The following is a 23,032-nucleotide window of genomic DNA, read 5'->3' as shown; positions in this document are numbered from 1 at the left end:
CAGTTCACTGGATCAATTTAAGATTTTAAAAAATTCTTATGTATAAGTCTATTTTGATCTAATTTCCATTTTATTTCACTGTTCCCATCTATGAAAGAAGATGTCATAGCAGAAAGATCTTCCTATGGGCATAGGTTGAGAGGCCAACACTGGTAGAAATGGGACAATAGCCAGACAATTCTGGTAGTTTCCTCTGCCTTTTACTGAGATTACTGTAGATACCATTGTATGTAAGACTATATATATAACTATACACATAGACTATTGGCTACTTTGAAAAAACCTTTCAAATGTAAAATGTTTTATTTTTTGGCCTTCCAAATATAAAGGTTATTGCTATAATGTTTTGCTACTGTATTAAAGCTGATATCCAGAAAAGGCATGAGAAAAACTAGTTTCTTGATGTAATTGTTTAAAAGCAGACACACCATACAATCAGATAGGCTGACATTACAGGTCCTTACGTTAAGAGGCTCTTTCCAGCCAACATAATCTCCCCTTACTATAGTTTTGCCTCATCCCTTCATTGTTGTCATGCCACCTGCCACAAAAATTACCTGTTTGTCAAAGGTACATTAATTTAACTTGATTGCTGTCACCTATTCAACAAATTCTGTACCAAATAACTAGTTGGCTTCATATAGTTTCTCACATACCAGAAGGAATTGAATGAGAAACACAATTCTTAGTAATAAAAATAATATATGCAGAACTTACAATATTGGAAAAAAGCTCTTTCCGCTAGTTTTAATTGAAAAATGATTCAAAGCCAAATCATTTTCTTAAATAGTACAATACATCTGTGTCAGGCTGTGTCAAAAAGATAAGATGTTTTCAAAGCTAGAATCTTCTAAAAGCTCCAAACACTAATGGATAAAAAGGGCATTTTAGTAAAACTTTGGAGATAGTGAAAATATCAGCGGTTAAGAGAGTGGCATGTATAGGTGGAGTGCAGAGGGGTTTTTAGGGTAGTGAAACTTCTACATGGTGCTCTCATGGTGGAGCCATGTCATGGTACGTTTGTCCAAACCCATAGAGTGTACAACCCCAAGAGTAAGTCCTATATAAACTACGAACACTGGCTAATGTCTATGTAGGTTCTGCCATTCTTACAAATGCACCACTCTGCTGGGGGATGTTGACAGTGGGGGAGGCTGTGCAGTAGGAACAGGGGTATTTGGAAAATCTCTGCACCTTCTTCTCAATTTTGCTGTGAACCTAGAACTGCTTAAAAAAATAAATTTTTTTTTAAAAGGGCATTTTAGTCATTGGATAATCAGAAAGCTCTACACAGCAATGGAGAAGTTCATTCGGGTGGCATACACTAGGTTACCTAGTCTGAATGAATGCCACCTCAAAGCCAGAATGCTTAGTGCCACAAAAAGAATAAAATACCCAGGAATGTAGCTAATCAGGGTGGTGAGAGATCTCCACAAGGATCACTACAAACTACTGCTCAAAGAAATCAGAGATGATACAAACAAATGGAAAAACATTCCATGCTCATGAATAGGAAGAAACAATATTCTTAAAATGGTCATATTACCCAAAGCAATTTATAGATTCAATGCTATTTCCATTAAACTACCATTGACATTCTTCACAGAACTAAAAAAGGCTGTTTTAAAATTAATTTGGAACCATAAAGAGCCCAAACAACCAAGACAATCCTAAGCAAAAAGAACAAAGCTAGAGGCATCATGCTACCCAACTTCAAACTATACTACAGGGCTACAGTAACTAAAACAGTATGGTGCTGGTACAAGAACAGACACCTAGACCAAAGGAACAGAATAAAGAACCCAAAATTTGAAAGGATTCCCTAATCAATAAATGATGCTGGGATAACTAGCTAGACATATGCAGAAGATTGAAGCTGGCCCCCTTCCTTATACCATATACAAAAATCAACTCAAGGTGGATTAAAAACATAAATGTAAAACCTAAAACTATAAAAGCTCTGGAAGACAGCCTAGGCAATACCATTCAGGACATAGGCATGGGCAAAGATTTCATGATTAAGACACCAAAGGCAATTTGCAACAACAACAAAAATGGACAAATGGGGTCAATTAAATGAAAGAGTTTCTGCACAGGAAAAGAAACTATCAACAGAGTAAACCGACGGTCAACAGAATGGGAGAAAATTTTTACAAACTATGCATCTGACAAAGGTCTAATATTCAGCATCTATAAGGAACTGAAACAAATTTACAAAAAAAAAAAAACAAACAATCTCATAAAACGACATGAACAGATACTTTTCAAAAGAAGGCATACATGTAGCTAACAAGCATATGAAAAGCTCAACATCACTGATCCTTAGAGAAATGCAAATCAGAACCACGATGAGATATCATCTCACACCAGTTAGAATGGCTATTACGAAAAAGTTGAAAAATAATAGATGATGGTGAGGTTGTGGAGAAAAAGAAATGCTTATACACTGTTGGCGGAAGTATAAATTAGTTCAGCCATTGTGAAGGACAGGGTAGTGACTCCTCAAAAGATCTAAAGATAGAAACACCATTTGACCTGGCAATCTCATTATTGGTATATACCCAAAGGAATAGAAATCTTTATATTATTAAGACACATGCACACATATGTTCATTGCAGCATGATTCACAGTAGCAAAGATGTGAGATCAACCTAAATGCCCATAAATGATAGACTAGATAAAGAAAATGTGATACATATATGCCATACAATACTATTCAGTCATAAAAACAAAGTCATGTTCTTTGCAGAGATGGATGCAGCTGGTTGCCATTATTCTTAGCAGACTAACACAGGAACAGAAAACCAAACACCACATATTCTCACTTGCATATGTTACTAAATTATGAGATACATAGACACTCAGGTAACAACACACACTGGGGCCTTTTGGAGGGTGGAGGGTGAAAGGAAGAGGGGTGTCATGAAAAACAACAGATGGGTATTAGGATTAATAACTGGGTGATGAAATAATCTATAAAACAAACTCCCATGAAACAAGTTTACCCATATAACAAACCTGCACGTTATCCCTGAACTTAAAATAAAAGTTAAAACATAAAGAACTGTATTCTTTCAGAAGTAGCCATAAAATACAAAGACATTTCCAAGAAAGCTTCAGTAAATAGACTTCCCAAGAGGTTTTATAAAACCAGAATTGATTTTCATATGTCTGGGATATTTAGATGTAACCTTGCCTCAAAGAAACCCTTCTAGGTTTCTTTCAGCCATATGATTCCATGACAGGATGCTGGGGCTACAATAATGCTAGGTTGATCAAAGGACATACAGAGCCTAGCACCTGCCTGCCATGGAGCAGCACTCCACAAAGGTCTCATGAACGTGATTCATTACACGTGTGTAAATGGAAATATACATTACACATGTATAAATGTGTAAATTGTGTGTAAATGTGTAAATTGTATGTAAATGGAACACGATTTTCTATTCTTAGGGCCAACTTGTGGTATCGCCATAATTTTCAGATTTTCTATTATTAAAAAAAAAAGAGATTCATCCTTAGGTCATTTAAATAAAATGATAGAAGAACAATTTCTATGTAAGTGATTTAAAAGCACAGGCACTTGATCCAAATCCTTTGGGACACAAAGCATCCCAATCCCAAAGTACATAACACAATTTCTTGCCTTATTAAGCTAAAGCTTCATTACACAATTTAACCTCTTTTAAATGGCTCACAGTTATAATCCATAAAAATTTAACTCAACACACATTTGAGGAACAGCCACTATATCAGCACAACACTACATTTGCCAGCCTACGCCCGTGTCTAACAATAACGCGAGAGGCTGTGGTTATGTCAAAGTGAGGTTGAAAGTCAATTCTTGGAACACTGAGGCAGGATGGAGCTGGCATCCCAGGGAAGGCAGGTCAGCATCAGGACAAAGAGCTGAGACTCTGAGCTCAGCCCCCTGTGGGTTGCAGACTCCAACTTCCTTTGCTAACCTGCATGTCCCTGGCCAGATACACAGTCTTCATTTCGGGATCCCTAAATGAAGATAACAATCATAACACTTCCTGCGTAAGGTAGTCATCAGAATTAACTGATGCAAAACAGTATTTTTAAAAGCATGAGTCATAGGAGGAATTTAGTGGAACATGACAATCATTTTAAAAACAAAATGAAATAGAATAGGAAGAAAAATCAAGTGGAACAGTGCTAAAAAAAATAGTGAAATAAAAATACAGTGTTTAAGCTAAGCTTTAAACAATAAACATTTTTAACAAAAAGGTTGAGATGGAAAAGGCAAGGAGAACCCAGTACACACACACACACACACACACACGCACACACGCACACGCACACGCACACACACACACGCACATGCACACACACACGCACACGCGCACACACACACGCACACACGCACACACACACGTGCACATGCACAAATGCAGACATGTATGAGACATGGTATGACTTGGATATTGGATGGAAGAAGGTTAGTATGATATGAAACAAGACAGGAGTTGCAGCTGGATTGTAGAAATCCATCTAGGTCATATTGAGAATTTTGAATGTCTTTCTTTAAGTAAAAAGTGAGAAGTCATCCAAGAAATTTGCACACGGGAATAACATGCTCAGATTCAGAACTGGAAAAAGGAGTTGTGACAGGGATGTGGGCAACAGCCTAGAAGCTGAGCCTGGCAGTGGGAAGGCTTCTGACTTGCTTATGGTTCCCCACGTGAGGACCCGAAGCAAGGCAATGGCAGTGGGTGTGAAAGGAAAGCATTGGGAGGCCCAGGTGGGCAGATCACCTGAGGTCAGGAGTTCGAGACCAGCCTAGCCAAAATGGTGAAACTTATCTCCACTAAAAACACAAAAAATTAGCCAGACGTGGTGGTGGGCACCTATAATCCCACTATTCGGGAGGCTGAGGCAGGAGAATCTCTTGAACCCTAGGTTGCAATAAGCTGAGATTGTGCCACACTGTACTCCAGCCTGGGGGACAGAGTGAAACTCCGTCTCAGAAAAAAAAAAAAAAAAGTCATTGCAGAAAGCTCTTGTGACATGATATCACTTTGCTCATTTATTTCCTCTGACCAGATTCTTCCTTCCTGCCTCTGATTCATCAGGTAAAATTCTTCTTTTCCTGCAAGCCAGGGCTATGTGTTCCAAGCAACCATCTCCGGCCCTATGTTTGAGTGACCCCCAGCCTGCACTCCTGCACTGGGCTGTGCACATCACTGCTGTGTCCTCTGCCACATCACACAGAAAGGTGACATTGCCTAGTGTTTGCTGCCCTCCCTAGAGCTTCTGGATGTGGGTTTAGAACATACCCCATGGTTCCCTTGTGGTTGAGTGAGGTCTTAGGACAGATTCTGGTCCATGATTTGTGCTGGAGCGCTTTTATGCCTATGTCAGAGCCTCAGAGATTTCTTTGTCTTTGTCATGAAACCTGCCTGAGTCTTTCCTGCAGGGAAGATAACATGGCACCGACTACCACGGACTCACAATCAGCATGATTGCGAAAGAAAAATAAAACCATTGGCTGTCGCAAATCACTGAGGTTTTAGGCCTGTTGGTGATGCCCCATAACTCAGCATCTCTTGATGGATGTGATTCAGAACCTGGCTCAGAGCCTGGTGCAGCATAGCATTCTATGTCTATTTGTGGTATAAATGAGTAAACGATTAGGAGAGGAACCATAGGTAGCTCGAAGGCTTCTGGTCGGAAGACAGCAGACTTTGTTAGATCATCGGATAAACTAGAGCACAGGAAGAGAGGAAGAGGCAGGTAGAAATTTGTTTGTGGGCACACTGAATGTGAAGTACCGAAGTCTTCCTGAGTGTGCAGATGGCGGTAAGCTGGAAATATAGGACTGATGGTTCCCTAATACTGTCAGGATTAGAAATAAAAAAATGTGAACTCTTTAATTTCAGATGATAAATTGCAAGAGCAGATTCAATGATCCATGGAGATAGTGAAGAATATGAAAAGAGATAAAGGAAGAATATTGGAAAATGCCTACATTTAAGGGTGGGAAGCAGAGGGACAAGAATCAATGAAGAATCAAAAACAAGAAGATAATGGAAGCTAGGAAAAGGAGGATTTTAAAAGCAAATAGTTATATAGTAGCGTCACTTATATGCTGCAGTGACACAAAATAGGGAGCACACTGGAAAGAGGTAATGATATTTTAATACAGCCAGGAGGCCCACGTTCCGTCTGAGAGAAGAATAATGAACACTGCAATGAGTATCCTTGTAAATACAGATGAGCACGTTAGATGATGCTTTCCAGATTCCATAGTTACGCCACTTTTCCACTCCTTGAGATTCCTGCACAGTTCTGGTCCTCAGAAATCCCCTTTTGCCCTCAGCCTGACGACGGCTTTATTCTATGAAGTCTGTGGCTGGTTGGGAGGCAAACGTACACCTGTTGCCTGGGGTGGAAAGCTGTCTGGACCTGGTGAGTTACTCTGCCTCCCAGAAGACTTACAATTCTAAGTTGTGGGCTACACTGTGGGACGTTTAACCGCCCAAGTCTTCTAGATAAGAATAGTACTGGTGTATTCTCAATGGTTCACTCAGCAACACTTACTGAGCACCTATTACGTACAGGAACTGAACAGCATTATCATCTGCAGCTGGTGGAACCACTGTGAATCACAGCTCAGAGATACGATATTTTATGCCTTCTGAGTTTTAGTTTTCATTCATGTGAAGTCTGTGCTTCCTCATTTTACATTTCTAAGAGCTCTGTAAATGCGATTAGCATTGTGAAATAGACAACTTCTACATCATAATGCTTATTTAATGTGTATGTAGTAAAAACAGCCTGTATGTAAAATTTTTCAGACTGCTTTTATGTAGGCAGGAACATCAGGGAGGAAATGAAGCTTAGCTGTTTTCTTCCTGGGACCTTAAAAGGGTTATCTCATGGCTTTGGATTTTCATTGCTTATAATAGACTGTCGGATCATTCAAACCATTCTATGTTAAAATTAATAGCCAGAATCCGCAAATTGTGTGGATGAGGCTCTGAATCAAACGCCTTTTGAGATTCTGTGGTTTGAATCTCTGACGGAGGAGTTTAATATCTCATGGCACTGCTGGACCCCTGTGGCAAGGTTCGTGGTCAGTCAGCACCATCTTTAGACAACCTGTTTGTAGATCATTCTCGGTTACTCTAACTTGTAATCTGACCACACGCAATGTTTCAAAGTCTAATGTCTTTTTCTAAGATAAACAGAGAGAGAGAGAATTATGAAATAAATGCCTATGATTAGACATTATGTGTCACATATTAGAGAAAAAAAGAAAGCCTATTTTAACAAGATCCTTTCCCAAGGAGGGGAGATGAATTTGGGATCTGGAGAGGAAATTGACATCAGTGAGCAGGTTAGCCGAGGGATTCTTATAAAAAGGATTAAAATACAGGGCATATTGTGTCCTGATTTATCCCCCCATGTTCTACATTCAACTATGAAATCATTTCAAAGAAAAAAAAATTCAGATTGATGAACAAGGAAAATAGCTAGAACTCATACTGCCCTCTGGTGTTCATTCTGACACACAGCCAGAAATGAGAAAGCCTCAGAAAACTTGACAGCGCCCAGTTTATGGACTTAAAATTAAATTGCAGAAACTAATGATTAAAAAAAAAAAAAGCAATAAAAAACACCCACCCTCTTCCCCGTAATGTAAAGCTTCTGATAATTCCATATTAAAAACAGAATAACAGATAACATTTACAAGTATTCACCTCTGAAGAGAAATAATTGTCTCTGTCCTTGACTCTCAATGGTATTTTTTTGGTGTAAAAAATAGGCTCCGCGGTCTTAAAAGATGGTTGAGATAGACAGACAGGAATGAGGCTATGGAGATGGAAAAGGAGCGCTTTGAGTTACCTTCACTTCGTTGAGGATGTTCTGGGGTCCTGGGACCTCGTCATAACACCTGTAGGTATTTTTGCTGGAAGAACACAGGCATCTGCACCCATCATATTTCTATGTCTCTAGGCTTCAGAGTATGGTCAAAAGGCAACACGGAGATACCCTGATAAAGTGTCTCAGCTGTTATTTTCCACCTTTTCTTGTTCATTTGCTGTCATTACCGTCCCTTTTTTTTGGAGACAGAGTCTTGCTCTGTCGTCCAGACTGGAGTGCAGTGGTGCCATCTTGACTCACTGCCAGCTCTGCCTACTGGGTTCAAGAGATGCTCCTGCTGTAGCCTCCTCCCAAGTACCTGGAATTACAGGTGTGTGCTGCCATGCCTGGCTAATATTTGTAGTTTTCGTAGAGATGGAGTTTCACCATGTTGGCCAGAGTGGTCTCCAACTCCCAGCCTCAAGTGATCCTCCAGCCTTGGCTTCCCAAAGTGCTGGGATTATAGGCGTGAGCCACTGTGCCTGGCCCTCATTACTGCCCCTTTTGATAGTGTGTCATTAAGGTCCTGGGCAGGTCAAATCCCATTGTTTTGTGTGTGAAGAAACAGGAGAAATCGCTGAGACACGTGTTTCTACTCCATCTAACACCTGTTTGACTTTGTTTTCAGGACAGGATGTTTTTTTCTTTCTTTTTTATTGTATGTAATTCTTAGTGTGGGAGGACAGAGCCAGATGCAGCCTGTACCATCCACAAATGGGGGCTTTCTCAGTAAGCATCAGTCACTAAGGACTCATTTCAAATAAGCCAGGTAGGGATTTTTAGTTTAGAGATAAGGATTTGATTGAGAAGACAAAACAAGAGGAAGCTACTGGTGTTCTCTGCGCCTTGCTAGGCACTTTCCAGCCTGTTAGAGTCAAAACAGCAAACATGAACCCTATAGCAAAGAGATCAATGAATGAATGAGTGAATACAAATAAAGATGAGATTCAAGTTCTAGTGGAAGATGAGCATGCTTTAGCTTGGCAATAATTTTTGTCTCTCTTTGGTGAATATGGGGACATGTCAGTGCTAAGAAGAAAATCAGAAGCCACACTGGGCAGGGAGTTCCTCGAAGAATTTCCACTCTGAGTAGAGGGCGCAAGGGCTTAGCTTTTTTTTTTTTTTTTTTTTTTTTTTTTCCCAGTGTCTACGCTGCTCTGTGTCTCTGGGCTTTGATGGTCGGATTCAGCAAGTGAGAATTAACAGGATATTTAAAACCACATGAGGCGCCCAGAAAAACATTCTGGATCTTAACACTCACCCTTTTTCTTTTTGAATCCTGCCCTGTTGCCCAGGGTGGAGTGCAATGGCATGATCTTGGCTCACTGCAACCTCTACCTTCCACATTCAAGCGATCCTCCTGCCTCAGCCTCCTGAGTAGCTGGGATTACAGGAGCACACCACCATGCCCAGCTACTTTTTTTTGTATCTTTAGTAGAGATGGGGTTTTACCATGTTGGCCAGGATGGACTCGAACTCCTGACCTCGTGATCTGCCTGCCTCAGCCTCCCAAAGTCCTGGGATTATAGGCATAAACCACCGCACCTGGCCACCTCTCACCATTTTACATTTACATATTGACTTCAAAGGCAGACGTTCTGCTATCAGTGCATAAGCAGCAGAGCACACACCTTGATTTTCAGCAGTCAGATGGACCTGCATGAGCCAGGCCAGCCCACGCACCCTCTCATTCACACTCACTGTCGGAGCACACCAGGCCTCAGGGGTCCCTGTGAACTCTGGGCTTGGGAAACATATCACTTTGATTAAAAGATTAATTCATACATTTGTTTGGGAATATTTTTCAGCCTAAAAAGGAAGGAGATTCCATCGCCTGCTACAACATGGATGAACCTTGAGGATACCATTCAAGTGAAATGAGCCAGTCACTAAAGGACAGATGCTGTGTCATTCCATGTACGTGAGGTTTCTAGAGGTGTCAAATCCAGAGACGGAAAGCAGAATGGTGGGTGAGGGAGGATGGGGAATTAGTGTTTCACAGGGCAGAGTTTCGGTTTTATAGAGCTCTGTCGACGGATGGTAGTGATGGTTTCACAACAATGTGAAGGTATTTAACACTGCTGAACTGGATCATCAAAGTGGTTAAGATGGTAAGTTGTATGGGATGTGTATTTTCCCACGAAAGAAACAAAACCAGTTTGTGTATTCACTCTGCCAACACTTAGTGAATGACTGCATGTGTCAAGTTCTATGCTGGGAGCTGGAGACACGAAGATGGAAGAGACACAGCACTTGCCACAGAAAATGTCACCATGTTTCTATGAAGACACCATCAGTTTTGGTGGGTCATTGTAATGTTTCCTTTTCAAAACAATTTCCGTCTTTGAAATGTTTTGCTGTGGTCTCAGAAGCAGTCTAATTTTATAATGATTGTTCATCAATAATAATATGAACCATAACAAAAACCAAACTTTGAAATAGTAAGTGACTTTTAGTTCCTTCCCAACAAACCAGGCTGATTGCTGTAACCGCAAGGGTAACAGATCGCCATTAAAGTGCCTCATTGCTAGTACAATAGGGTTTTGCCTGCTATTTTTTCCCCAGTGTGAGATGGAGGAGGGAATGAAGTGGGAAGGATGGGGTGGGAGGAAGTACAGGAAGGGAGGGAGGGAAGGCCTGACGTGCGAGTCGTGATGAGTCCAATGGTAAAATCAATAGGTGTTGTCGACTGACTATCAATTAAGGGACAGTGAAGGCCTCTGGGTTTTGGTTTTGATCAGGCTGCTGGCAGTGTAGTGGGAACTCACCAAGTAAACAATAGTTCCAGACAATTGTCCCCCTTGTAAGGATTCAGGAGCATATTTTCAAATGAGGTGTAAGCGAGGGCTTTGCTTTGTATGTGGAGACAGCAGGGGCAAAACGAAACCACTGGAAAGACCCAAGTAGGTGGGAAACGAAGGCACGAAACTGTCCAGCACGAGCACCGGCAGCGCGTCCCTGGCAGACGCTGGAAAGGCACTTGGTGATTCACCAACTTACTGTGGGATAGGGGTGGGAGCAGAATACAGTGTACTTTCGGATGATGCCGTTCAGCTTGAGAGGGGGAAGCCAGGATACAAAGACCATGGAGGCTGAGGCCGCCGCTGCCTTCACGCCCGCGGGAGGACCTGGAACTGGAAGAGCCGTTGGTTTAGTCACACGGTGGGGCCGCGACTCGGGCCCGCGGGCCCGCGCCTCCCAGCAAGACCCCACTCCACGCTCGCTGTTCAGCTCTTCGAGGATCAGTATTGTGGGTTCCACTGTGTCCCCCCAAATGCATACTTGAAGTCCTGAGCCCCAGGACCTCAGCATGACACTGTAATTGGAGGTAGGGTCATGACAGAGGGAATCCAGTTGAAATGAGTTTGTGAGGGTGGTCCCTAATCCGGTCCTATAGTGTCCTTATAAAAAGGGCCAATTTGGACACAGAGACAGACATGTACAGAGGGAAGACGACGTGAAGACACAGGGAGAAGAGGGTCTATAAGCCAAGGAGAAAAGATGCTTGTCTCAAAGCTCTCAGAGAGAAGCAGCCCTGCAGACACCTGGATTTTGGACTTCTGGCCTCCGGAACTCGTAGACAGTACATAAATTCTTAACATTGGAGTCTGTGGTTCTGTGTGGCTCTAGGCATAATAATGTCCTTTCTAGTCTCTGTTTTCCTGAGGAGCCTTCCCAACCCATTTCAGCCTCGAGTGACTTCCTGCCTCTGGATAGCTGGAAAATTAACTTCGGGATCAGCCCTATTTCTACTGGAGTTTTTGGCTTTGAATGTATTGGGGATGAACCTTTCGGATCCTGAATTTGAGAAGCATGAGGATGAACTACCTGAGCCATCAGAGACCCCACTCTCCCTCACCCCAGGCACTTTGTAATGGCAGTACTTTGGGCTCAGGAGAGACATGGAAATATTGTTGATGAATAGGGATTATTGTGTTAAAGATTCACAATATCCATGTAAGACAAACTCTCCTCTGTAAACCAGCTAAGAAAGCAGAACAGGATGGCAGCAATAAGCATGATTTGGGAGTGAGACTGAAGGCATGTTCCACTCCTCTTGTTCTTTTATTTTACAGGTTGGAGAGGTGAATGGGGGTGAGATGGCCAAGACACAGAAGATGCCATGATGTCAAAGGTGCCGCTGAGGAAGGCATCAGAGCTCTTGCTTTGTTCCTCACTGGTCTCAGCGTCCACATGGATGGCAACCACACTGATGGAGGAATTGAAATTCAAACGAATATAAGTCCCTTGTGAGCTCCTGGAGTCATCGAGTCTTTTACTGCTTTAATGGCAATGCACCTGCTCAGTACCTAGTTTTGGAGTTGAATGTGCATCTCATAATTCCCATCTTGACTCTCCTAAGTCTGCGTAACCAAACCAAGAGCTCTGGTGAGAACAAACTTGGGTTGGACAGAGTTTTTATCTGAAAATAAAAAAATCTTGGTAATCTATTTTTGGCAAGTCTTGCTGATGGGGAAGGTCTAGAAAAGGTAACACACGTAAGTGATAGACCCTGGATTAAGAAATCCCTTGAGAACAAACCTCTACCAGGTGAGGGCAATGTCTAAGAAATTCACAACCTGGTTCAGAACCACGAGGGCTTCTCCTGAACACCAACCAAGGGCAGAGTGAACCTTTCCTTGGGATGTTAATCTTAGCAGACACCCTCGCTTAGCCAACACTCTCATTCTCTTCCATAAAGCAAAGCCCCTGGTTGGTGTTCACTACACTGAACACTCCTGCTGGCCAGCTTCTTGAGGAGGCCAAGTAGTTCAGCACCAACCAGTTGAGTGACTGCTGAAGAGGAGTCGGTTGTGTTTATTTCCAACCTGTTTGTGACCATTGTACTTGTCATGGGTAATACTGTAAATTAATTCATTATGTAAAGCAATGAAATTCAAGTGCAAGAGAAAGCTGCTTTTAGGATGATTAAAGGGACTGCTTTGGAAAGGCTTCCTTAGAGGTAAGTGACAAAGAAATTAAAAGAGAAAGAAATGAGTGAGGGAAGAGCAAAAGGAAGGAAGGAAGGAAGGGTCACCTGTGCTAGATAAACACATTTGTTACGCTTTTCTCTTGTTAATCTGTCTTTTTGTTATAGCTATGGCAGCCCGGACTCATGTGATGGTTGAAAAGATACAATGTTCCCCAACCCCCATACCCCGCCCCGCCCCCACACACACAGCAAGTTTTTCTTTAACAACACTTTGGCTTAATTGGAGAAAGCAACGATAAGAATTCACAGTGGCAACAACAATAAAAACACTTGCAATATCCCTTCCTGACTATGAAAAACTAGAATATTTTATACATTCTTTTCAGAACGTATAAAAGTCAGGACCGCTGAGGAGAATGGGGCATGTGGCTATGTCCAAATTTGCAAACAGATTGTTGGTAAATGGTCACATGCTGTCTTACCTGTCTTACTAGAGACACCAGTTGAAAAATGCAGATGCTACGTGATAAATACAGTTCATGGAGTAAAAGATGGCACAGAACACCAATCTTTTCACCCAAAACTTAGAGGAGTGATCCTAAGTCGTGTAATCAGAGAGTGATTAGGGGATAAATACGTATTTACATGTTTCAAGTTAAAATGCAACATTTAAGATACTTCTTGGCTGCTGTAAAGTTTGGTGATTCCTTGCTTTAATTCATTATTTCCATGAGCATAGCATGCCTGTGTCATAGCCAATCAAGGCTTTTTTTTTTTGAATCAGAGTTTTGCTCTTGTTGCCCAGGCTGGAGTGGAATGGTGTGATCTTAGCTCACCGCAACCTCCGCCTCCCGGGTTCAAGTGATTCTCCTGCCTCAGCCTCCTAAGTAGCTGGGATTACAGGCATGTGCCACCATGCCCGGCTAATTTTATATTTTTAGTAGAGACGGGATTTCTCCATGTTTGTCAGGCTGATCTCGAACTCCCGACCTTAGGTGATCCGCCCACCTCGACCTCCCAGAGTGCTGGGATTACAGGTGTGAGGCACCACACCCAGCTGATCCATGGACTTTTACGGCACTATGTAAACTCACAGTTGGCTCTTCCTACATGGGTTTGTGATCTATCTTACACAATCTATCCTTGTATGGTTATTAGAACTTTGTATAATAAAATAACAGCATAGAAAATGTGATGAGCAAGGCATTTTGGAAAAGTTTTCTGGATGACTGAGCTAATCCTTTCAGAGCTAGAACTTGAAAATTTTAGTTCTGCTTTGGACAATATTGTCCATGTGGCTCTGCCACTTAGTTCCACGTTCTGGGCAAGTTGATTAACTTCTCTAATAATCTGTAGTTCCCTCATTTAAATCTAGAACAATAATTGTGCTGGCTTCTGTTTCCTTTTTTTTTTTTTTTTTTTGAGATGGAGTCTCGCTCTGTCACCCGGGCTGTAGCCCAGTGCCTCGATCTCGGCTCACTGCAACCTCTGCCTCTCAGGTTCAAGGGATTCTTCTGCCTCAGCCTCCCTAGTAGCTGGAATTACAGGCACCTGCCATGACGCCAAGCTATTTTTTTTTTTTTTGTATTTTTAGTAGAGAAGGGGTTTCACCAAGTTGGTCAGGCTGGTCTCAAACTCCTGACCTTGTGATTCACCCAGCTCAGCTTCCCAAAGTGCTGGGATTACAGGCATGAGCCACCACACCCGGCCTGGCTTCTGTTTTTACTGTTGAATTATAAGAGATAATTCATGTAAATGATTTGTTTATGTTTCTATATACAGTAAGCATGAAATAAATTCTAGCTATCATGTCTAATAACCATCCTTAAGTCCTTAGATTATATGTCGCTAAATGATACGAGCTGTACTTTGTGATTCAATGGTGAATTACAAACACCAGACACAGAGTGTTGCAGAAGACAGACATGCATAGGATGTAGTGAAAGATGGCCTACATCTGTCTGGGACGTATTTTCTTGAAACGTTCTTAGCTATCACATTCCATTTTGGTAAGGAGTTTTTCTTATAGAGGTCAAGACATGCTTGGGAAGTTTTCATGAATTCCTGGGCTCTGCAGAGTGTTCTATACTCAGGTTTAACTGATTGCAGTAAAGAATGTGGCCTTCAGAGAATTCTCTTCTACATTCCTCCAATTTGCGTGGACCTCCCTTCTGAGCTGCAGAGCCTTCTGTGTCTCATGTGTCCAGTTGCCTGAGATGTCTCCACCAGGTGTCACACAGACACCTTGGGCCGTCGTAGTCACAGTGGGGCTCAGCGTCTTCTATCCAAACCTGTGCTCTTCCTGCCCCGTCTCAGGAAAGGGCCCTGCCATCTTCAGTGGCAAGAACCAGAAACTGGAGTTCTCGTCCCACTGTCACTTGACAAGCCCTTTAGAGGTCCACATGGACAGGACCGGGCAGTGTTGGGGCTCTCCGCCTGACTCAATGGTGCTCTGCAGTGCTGGGCACCTGAACGTGCTCTGCTTCTCCCACCCTGAGCCCTTGGGGTGTGATGGTCCAGGGCCTTGGGATACCCCTGTCTGGACTTTTCCCCCACCCTCCGCCTTCTTCCTGGCAACTCTTATCTCTGACATTCTAGTATGTGTTCTTTCCTCCAGGAAGTCTTCCCCGATCACCAGCCTAGCTCAGGTCAGGGCTTCCATGTCTCTCGCAAGACTCTTCTTCACCATTGCACTTGACACAATCCACTCAGGAATGATCTATCAATGTCTGTCTCCCCAACTAGCTTGCAAACCCTGGCATGGCCATCCTGTTTCTCTGCATCTTTAGTTCCTGGGCCAGTGTCTGGAACATACCAGAACCTCCATACAGATTTTCCAAGAGTTGAAAAATAACTTAATTTGCATCTGTGTGGTAGGCAGGATTCTACAATGGTCCCTAAGATCCTTGCCATCTAGTGTATGTGCCTGGGTGATTTCTTCCCCTTGAATGGGGGTGGCACCTGTTACTATGATGGAAGATCCTTCCCATGGGCAGGTTGTGCCACGTGGCAAAGGTGAAGGGCTTGTGCAGGTATCATGGAGGTCCCAATCATTTGACTTTCAGTTAATGAAAAGGAAAGTTTCCCAGGTGGGTTAGGTTTAATCAGATGTGTCCCTTTGAAGAGGAGATGGAGGTCAGAAACAGAAGATGTCAGAGGAATTAGAAGCCATGGGAGGCTTTCCTACTAGCCGTGAAGGAGGAAGCTGCCATCCTGCAGGGGTGTAGAAGGGAGTAATAGGCAGCCTCTGGAAGCTGACGACTCAAGTCCACAACCAGGAAAAACGATTCCACCCATAACCTGTGAGCTTGGGAGGCTCTGACCTCAGAGGAGGGCACAGCTCCAGCCCATACCTTGATTCACCTGTGGGACCCTAAGCAGAAGACTCAGCTCAACCAGACCTGGATGCCTGACCCTTGGAAGTAATGAGATAATATATTTGTGTTGTTTTAAGGTAGTAAGGTCATAGCAACCTGTTCCACAGCACAGATAATAAATACACGTGGGTAAGCCTTCCAGTAACATATCTTAACGTAAAGTATCAAAATCATTTTTCTGAAACAGTATTGCCTTGGTTTGAAGTATGAATATCAGACAAAAGTCTGACTAAACACCCACATAAACACTGCAGTCAGCTTCATTTTTTTTCACCATCATTTTTCTGGTCTTAGTAAACAGCCACAGGTAGGGGTGTGTGTGTGTGTGTGTCTGTGTGTGTGTGTGTATGCACACATGTGTGTACGCACGCACATGTTCACGCACACACATACAGGTACATATGTGGCACACCATGGTAGGCAGATCCTTCTGAGCCCCCTACAACTCTTCAGTGGCCTCTTCATGCAGTGCAGATGCTGTGTTCCTGGAGGAACATGTCACGTTCACAGTTGTCATCTCACCAAGCAATGCACATATGTCCCCTTTCTCTTCCTATGTCCACAAGACGCTGGTATTTTTAGGCTTTCCTCTTAATAGAGCACGAGTTTTCAAACATTTTTTAAATGTTTCACTGATCCTTTAACCTAAGCATCATGTAGAAACCCAGCACATAACACAAGTGGGAGTCGGGTGGCTCTTGAGGCAGGGATCAGAAAGAGAAGATCTCACTGGGCCTCTTGCTTACCACTGGGTACCTCTGAGATCCACCCAAGAACCCTTGGGTTGTATAAGAACCTAGTTTAAGAACCATTGCAGCAGAAGGAGCTTGGAAAGCCACTTGGTAAAATCTCTTCTAGGACATCTCGTCTGTTGTGTTGCCGGTATATACCTGCTACTATACAGGGCACACCGTCGGAGGCTGTACAGCCCCGGAATCCTACGCAGTGTTGATTGGCAGTACTTCCCAGTGTCTACTGAGGGGCAGCACTGCTGGTGGCTATGCAAATAAAACATGCAATCTACCCCCTTTCAGGTGTACCGAGGTGTGGCAGCATCATCACCCCAGCACACGTGCACAGGCACACACCACTCATGCCTTCAAAAGTATGTACGGCTTCAGGTACGGGTGGTCAGAGGATTTGGAAGTATCCAAATGTCAGCTTATTTTTTTGGACCTCCTTAGCTCTACTTTCAGCTCTCCTCCCAGTGAGATTGTTAATTGAGGTGGGGAGGGAGCAGACATTACACAGGACACCTGCGGCTGGCCCTCTCACATGTACCTTCAGGGTTATGTGCATTAGTGATGTGTTCAGTAAATATTTGAACTTAACTATCTCTATTTACACATATGCAAAGTTTACTCTTGCATAAAGGGATCAAGGCTGAAAGTAGCTTTGCCTGCAGAGTGAAAATAGCAATTGGAAGATTAATAGATTGCATTTTGTTTGTGCTCTCTTTTCTTACGGCTTTGCTCAGATTATAGTATTGGCAAATAAAACGGCATTAGGATTTCACAACTGTTTTAGAAGTCAGAATTAGCTGTTCTTATGTTCAAAAACAGAAAGCCAGATCACCAAGTCATCCTTGTGTTTCTGCAGCAATAATAGGGGCACAAGTTCTCACTGACTGAGCAGTCCTGGAAAGAGAATGTGAACTGTGAGCAGTTGTCACAGACCCCAAAAATATGTCCAGGCACCTGAGGTTATGTTTATGGATAAAACACGATATCCATGGCCTTGAGACTCTGACCACAGACATGAGAATGTGTCCATGCACCTGAGACTATAGCTATGGATAAGAGACTATGTCTGTGGCCTTGAGATTATGACCACAGACAGGAGAACATGTCCATGGACCTGTGGATATGTCTGTGAGCCCAAGAATCTTTAGATAGGGGCTGGGAAACTACTTAAAGCACAGACTTATTCTCTAAACAAATATTTCTATTGCAAGTAATCCCTTGCAAAAATAAGTTTTTGCCTTTATGAGTGGTTAAGTTTCTCTTTTTAGTATGACCAGTGAGCTAACAACACAATTTAAGCCTCCAGGCTCCTTAGACTAGGAGACTGGTGCAGGACGTGTGTCTGGCAGAGACCAACTGAATCGGGGGCTCCCTGTTAATGTATTCATCTTGCTTTGCTTGTAAGAACATTGACAAATACTAAAACTTCAACCTGTGCCTAAACTAGCATCTCATTGAGAAAGAACTGAATTAATGTTGGAAATTATTATTTTACTGGAAATCTATCTATCTGTATTTTATGCAATTCAATTGAAATTGCAAGTGTAATCCAGACTTCAAAACTACGAATCTTTCTCATTGACATAGAAATAGGATCTGTAGTCAATTCGACTGGGCATTTGTTCTCTGACAACTGGCCTTTGTTCCTTCTTCCAATCAGACAAATACAATTATATTTAATTCTGTAAACTGATGAAATGTCTAATTATATTAGGTATTGAGTCTACAAGAGTGGTTGGCACAATTCTTCCCCATTTCTAAACTATAGAATTTTTTCAAGTGAATCTGGGAGATAAACTGATATTATGCTAGTTTTTCCTCTTCTTCTGCCCAATCTCCACTCCACCTTTTTTTCCCCTCAGAGACAGAGTCTTTCCATGCCACCTAGGCTGGAGTACAGTGGTATGATCTCAGCTCACTGCAGCCTCTCCCTCCTGGCTTCAAGTGATTCTCCTGCTTCAGCCTCCTGAGTAGCTGGGATTAGAGGTGCCCACCACCACACCTGGCTAATTTTGCATTTTTAGTAGAGACAGTTTCACCATGTTTGCCAGACTGGTCTCGAACTTCTGGCCTCAAGTGATCCACCACTCCACTTTTTGAAAATGCAGACTTATCCTAAAGAAACATTGACACTGCATTCTGCATAGTCCCTGTCCCGTAACACCAGCAAAGTGGGATCCATGGTGTCCTCCTTGGGGTAACTGGGGCCCCCAAGGCAGGGTTCTCCACAGTCAATCCCAGCTCTGTATACTATCAGCACTGGAGACAAAAGTAAAGCATAATTGATAGACAAAGTAGACCTTGAGCTTTGGGGTCAAGTTTTGAGAAAGAACTCTACGATTCTTAAAACTAGAAGATTAATTAAAAATTGATCTAAACTTGTGAATTAATAAGGATCTGTCAAGTGCCTTTCCTTCTTATTGGAATTCTGTACATTCTTCTAAAAAATGCAGATGTAAAACATCTTGTGGCTGATCAGTTTGCTCTTTAAATGATAATTCCAGTGACATTTCCATTATTGCCTAGCAATGTAAAAAAGAATATTTCATCCCTGCTCTGAAGGAGTAGAGAGCAAATAATCAAATATTGAGTGTCAGGAAGCATCCCACTCTGTGGCAAGCAGGTGTTTTCAGATACCACTTTAGTCCTCATACATTGGTTCTGTGCAGTCTGATTGCTACAGCAGATTGTTCAGGAGGACAATCCAGTTCAGAGAAGCATAGGTGAGGTGCCCAAAGTCCCACGGGCAGCAGGTGACAGAGCCAGCACGTGCATAGCTCTTTGTCTATTACATTAAAAAATTAAATTATGGCTGTCTTCACTCAGGACTTAGCTTTCTAGATATCTCTATTGATGTGTGACTTCCTAACGGCATTACATTTGAATCTTAGATTTCCCTAAATAATCCAATTTCTTAGAGCAGAACTGACTGAGTCCTGCACATTCCCCAGAAGAACTACCTGTACATTTTAGGAAAAAAACAAAACAAAACAAAACAAAAAACTAAAGCAAATGAGGATTAGTTCTCATATAATATGAGAAAGGCTACAGAGGCAGCGAAAGCACCAGGTGAGGGTGGATGCCTGGGGCTGTTCAGGAGAGCAAGGCCTGACTTGTCAAAGTGAGAGCAGAGGGTGAGGTGGAAGATAGCAGGCTCAGAATAGCAGGGAGTCGTGGTTGGGGCAGAAAGGCTGAAGAGAAGAGCCCATTGTGGCCTCTGAGCAAGTCTTCCTTGCTTCTGTCAGAACAGATATGGGATGGAATAACAGCATTTTTGATACTCTAGCAGTGGGGGAGATGGCATAGACCTCAAACCTGCCCATACACGGGAGGCGATCAGCAATCACTAACAGCTCTACCATCTCTATACTGTCTGGGGGACAGAGTCCTGGCAAGAAGACGAAAGTTACAGAGCCAATCCAGCAGAGCATTTAGGTCTACCAATGTCTCATCTCAACATATACTTCTGTGCTGGGATATTTTGGGATGATTCTACATGAGCGTCAATTTGACATCAGTTGCTCCTTCCTTTATTAAGGTGGAGGCTACTTTTCTCACTACCTCTGTAGTACTCATCAGAACTTATCTGTTCCTCAAACAGGCATGGATAAGGCCCTTCAGAGTTTCCCTTAAAATAATGCAGAATCTTTGTTGTATGGTTTTTGTAGATTTGGGTAATAGTCACACAACCAAATAGAAACTTTAAGGAACAGCAAGAATTATTGTTGTAGATCAAAATGAGCAGTAAATTAAATTTTTACTAAATCACCATGAATTCTTGTAAGAATTTAAAAAAATTGACATGAAGTTCTCAAATTAAGGACTTATTCTAAAATGATTCATCTGGCAAAGAATAATAGAACTTTAGCCTGCACATAATTTTCGAGAAGTGAAAGGACAGATTTAATCAGAGTTTACACTAATAGCTGAAGAGCCACTGAAATTATTCTAACCAGATACAAAACAGGTATGGCGATCATTGCAGCTTTAGGATAAAATGAATTTCTGTTTACAATAATACTTGGCCAAAAAGTAAGACAAAAAAAAGGAAGAAAAAATATAGAGGAAGAAGAAGCAATGGATTAGATACATCAAGCAAAGGCAAGAGAGAAAATTAATGCTCTGAATTGCACTGGGACATTTTGGGAGGATAGCAAAGGTTTGCCCTGAGAATAGCCTGATGAACTAAGGCAAGTGAGCTGTCTCTGACCCAGCCCTTCCAGCAATTGCTGGGACCCACCGCCCACCCATTTCTCACCATCCTCTTTGGTCCGGGTGAAGATCTGCTCACTCCTGACCCCATCTCCTGCGCGGGTGAAGGCCAGCACCTGGATGCTGTAGTTCGTGTACTTTTCCAGCCCGTCCAGCTCCAGGGAAGGCTGTGTGGTGGTGATGTTTTTAATCTCACCCAGCTCTGGAGGACAAAGAAAAGAAAACAAAATTCCACTAGTGAGCCCATTTCTGCATGTTTTTCTGCACCGTCCCCACGACTGTCCCTGTGCCATGCCATCACCCATCCAGCCATGATCTGGATGCCGGAATTCCTCAAAGGGACTGTGCACAGTCATCCTTTGAGCTCATGGTGTTATGTGGCCCTTCAGAAAGGATCATTCACACCAAACTGTTCCAGAACACGAGGTAGAACATTGGTCTGGAAAACGAAGCAATTCGCTCCAAGTTAAGTGTTATCAACCCAAGGCCAGCGCCAGGGCTGCCACTCAGCCTTCAGCAGGTGCTAATGAGCAATGTCCCCTGCACCCTACAGCAGCACACTTAGGACCACACACAGGCACCACACCACGGACTCTACAGCTCCACTGCCAACTATTTGCTAGGAAGCTTCTGCAGGCTGATGGGTTTTATTTTCATTTTAAACAAACTCTACTTTAACATACATGTATTTTTAAGCACCTAACTTCATCTCAAATATCTCATCTACCCTCTTTAGCAAGTTTCAAGTTTATAAGAGAGTATTTTTAACTATAGTCGCCACTTTGTACATTAGATCTCCAGAACTTGCTTATTCATCTTGCATAACTGAAACTTTGTATCATTTGGGGGGGGAGGGGAAGAAAACGGTCACGATGTGGGAAGGTGGACACGCTGTGAATTAGATTGATTGTGGCAAGTATTCCACATTGGATACAAACGTCCAAATAAGCTGCATGCCTGAAATATACGCAATTTTTATTTGTCGATTATACCTTAATAAAGCTGAAAAGACAACATATTTAAATTGAAAAAAAAAAAATACACCTGAGCTAAGCTGAGTGGCTCAGCAAACCCCTCTTTTGACCTAGAGTGAACTCCTCTCAGCTTCAATCCTAAAGTGACATACCCATGCGTCAGAAACTTGGTGTCAGCTAAAAATGCTTCACTTTCAGGAGTGGGATCCACTAATAATATTCACAGATGGAACACTATGCACTGTCATCTCTGGCATATTATACACGACAATTTGAGAAAACTTACAAGTGATGTGCTAAGTACTTCCATGGTGTTCAGCTGATGGCTTTTGAAATGAGTCACCATCAGAGCGAGAGAAGGGCCTGAGAACTGTTCCCCTAGGGGAAGGGGCTGTCAGTGGCCCCTCGGTACCAAGAACAGGCCGGTTACCCCAAGAGACCAGTGACCAGCAGGTCCGGGAGTTCCTTGTTGAACAGATCTGCTCTGGCTACATTTGGAGAGCAATCCCAGGTGCTTGTCAATCCCTCTGACTGTCCCTTGCCTCTGTACAGGGAGTGGACGTGGCGTGGATGCCTGCCTTCGTGCCTGCACTATTATTCTAAGTACAGATAGTAACTTATGCGACCAGCAGTGTCATTCAATGACTTTTACAACCCATTCATTTTAAAGACAAGGAAGTCAAGGGACAGAGAGGATCAAGGAGCTCAGCACAGTGGCTGAGGGCACGGGCTGTGGATCTCAGCTGCTCTCCTCGGTCGCTCTGGGAAAAAGCAGAAAGTGGGCTGAAAATGGAGGCACCCATGAGCTGTTGGGCTGGTCAGAATAAATGAGCTTTTGCTTTTTGCCTGCCTGGTTTTTCCTTCCTGTTTGTTTTTATTTTCTCTTGTGTGTCCTGGATATT

At 42.7% G+C, this 23,032-nt stretch overlaps 1 protein-coding gene across 2 annotated transcripts in view; it reads right to left on the bottom strand.

Moving 5' to 3' along the window:
• The window catches only part of DSCAM (DS cell adhesion molecule), a 746,447-nt gene that overhangs the window by 75,298 nt on the left and 648,117 nt on the right, over nt 1-23,032 (bottom strand). For both annotated transcript variants that reach the window (XM_074389246.1, XM_074389247.1), the window contains exons 19-20: nt 21,203-21,358; nt 10,892-11,025 (exon numbers count right to left, since the gene is read on the bottom strand). In XM_074389246.1, the coding sequence (XP_074245347.1) occupies nt 10,892-11,025; nt 21,203-21,358 (290 nt within the window). The remainder of the gene's footprint in view (nt 1-10,891; nt 11,026-21,202; nt 21,359-23,032) is intronic.

The sequence above is a fragment of the Saimiri boliviensis genome, chromosome 18 (assembly GCF_048565385.1).
Source record: "Saimiri boliviensis isolate mSaiBol1 chromosome 18, mSaiBol1.pri, whole genome shotgun sequence".
Lineage (NCBI taxonomy): Eukaryota > Metazoa > Chordata > Mammalia > Primates > Cebidae > Saimiri > Saimiri boliviensis.
This window is presented reverse-complemented; position numbering and strand designations above follow the sequence as displayed.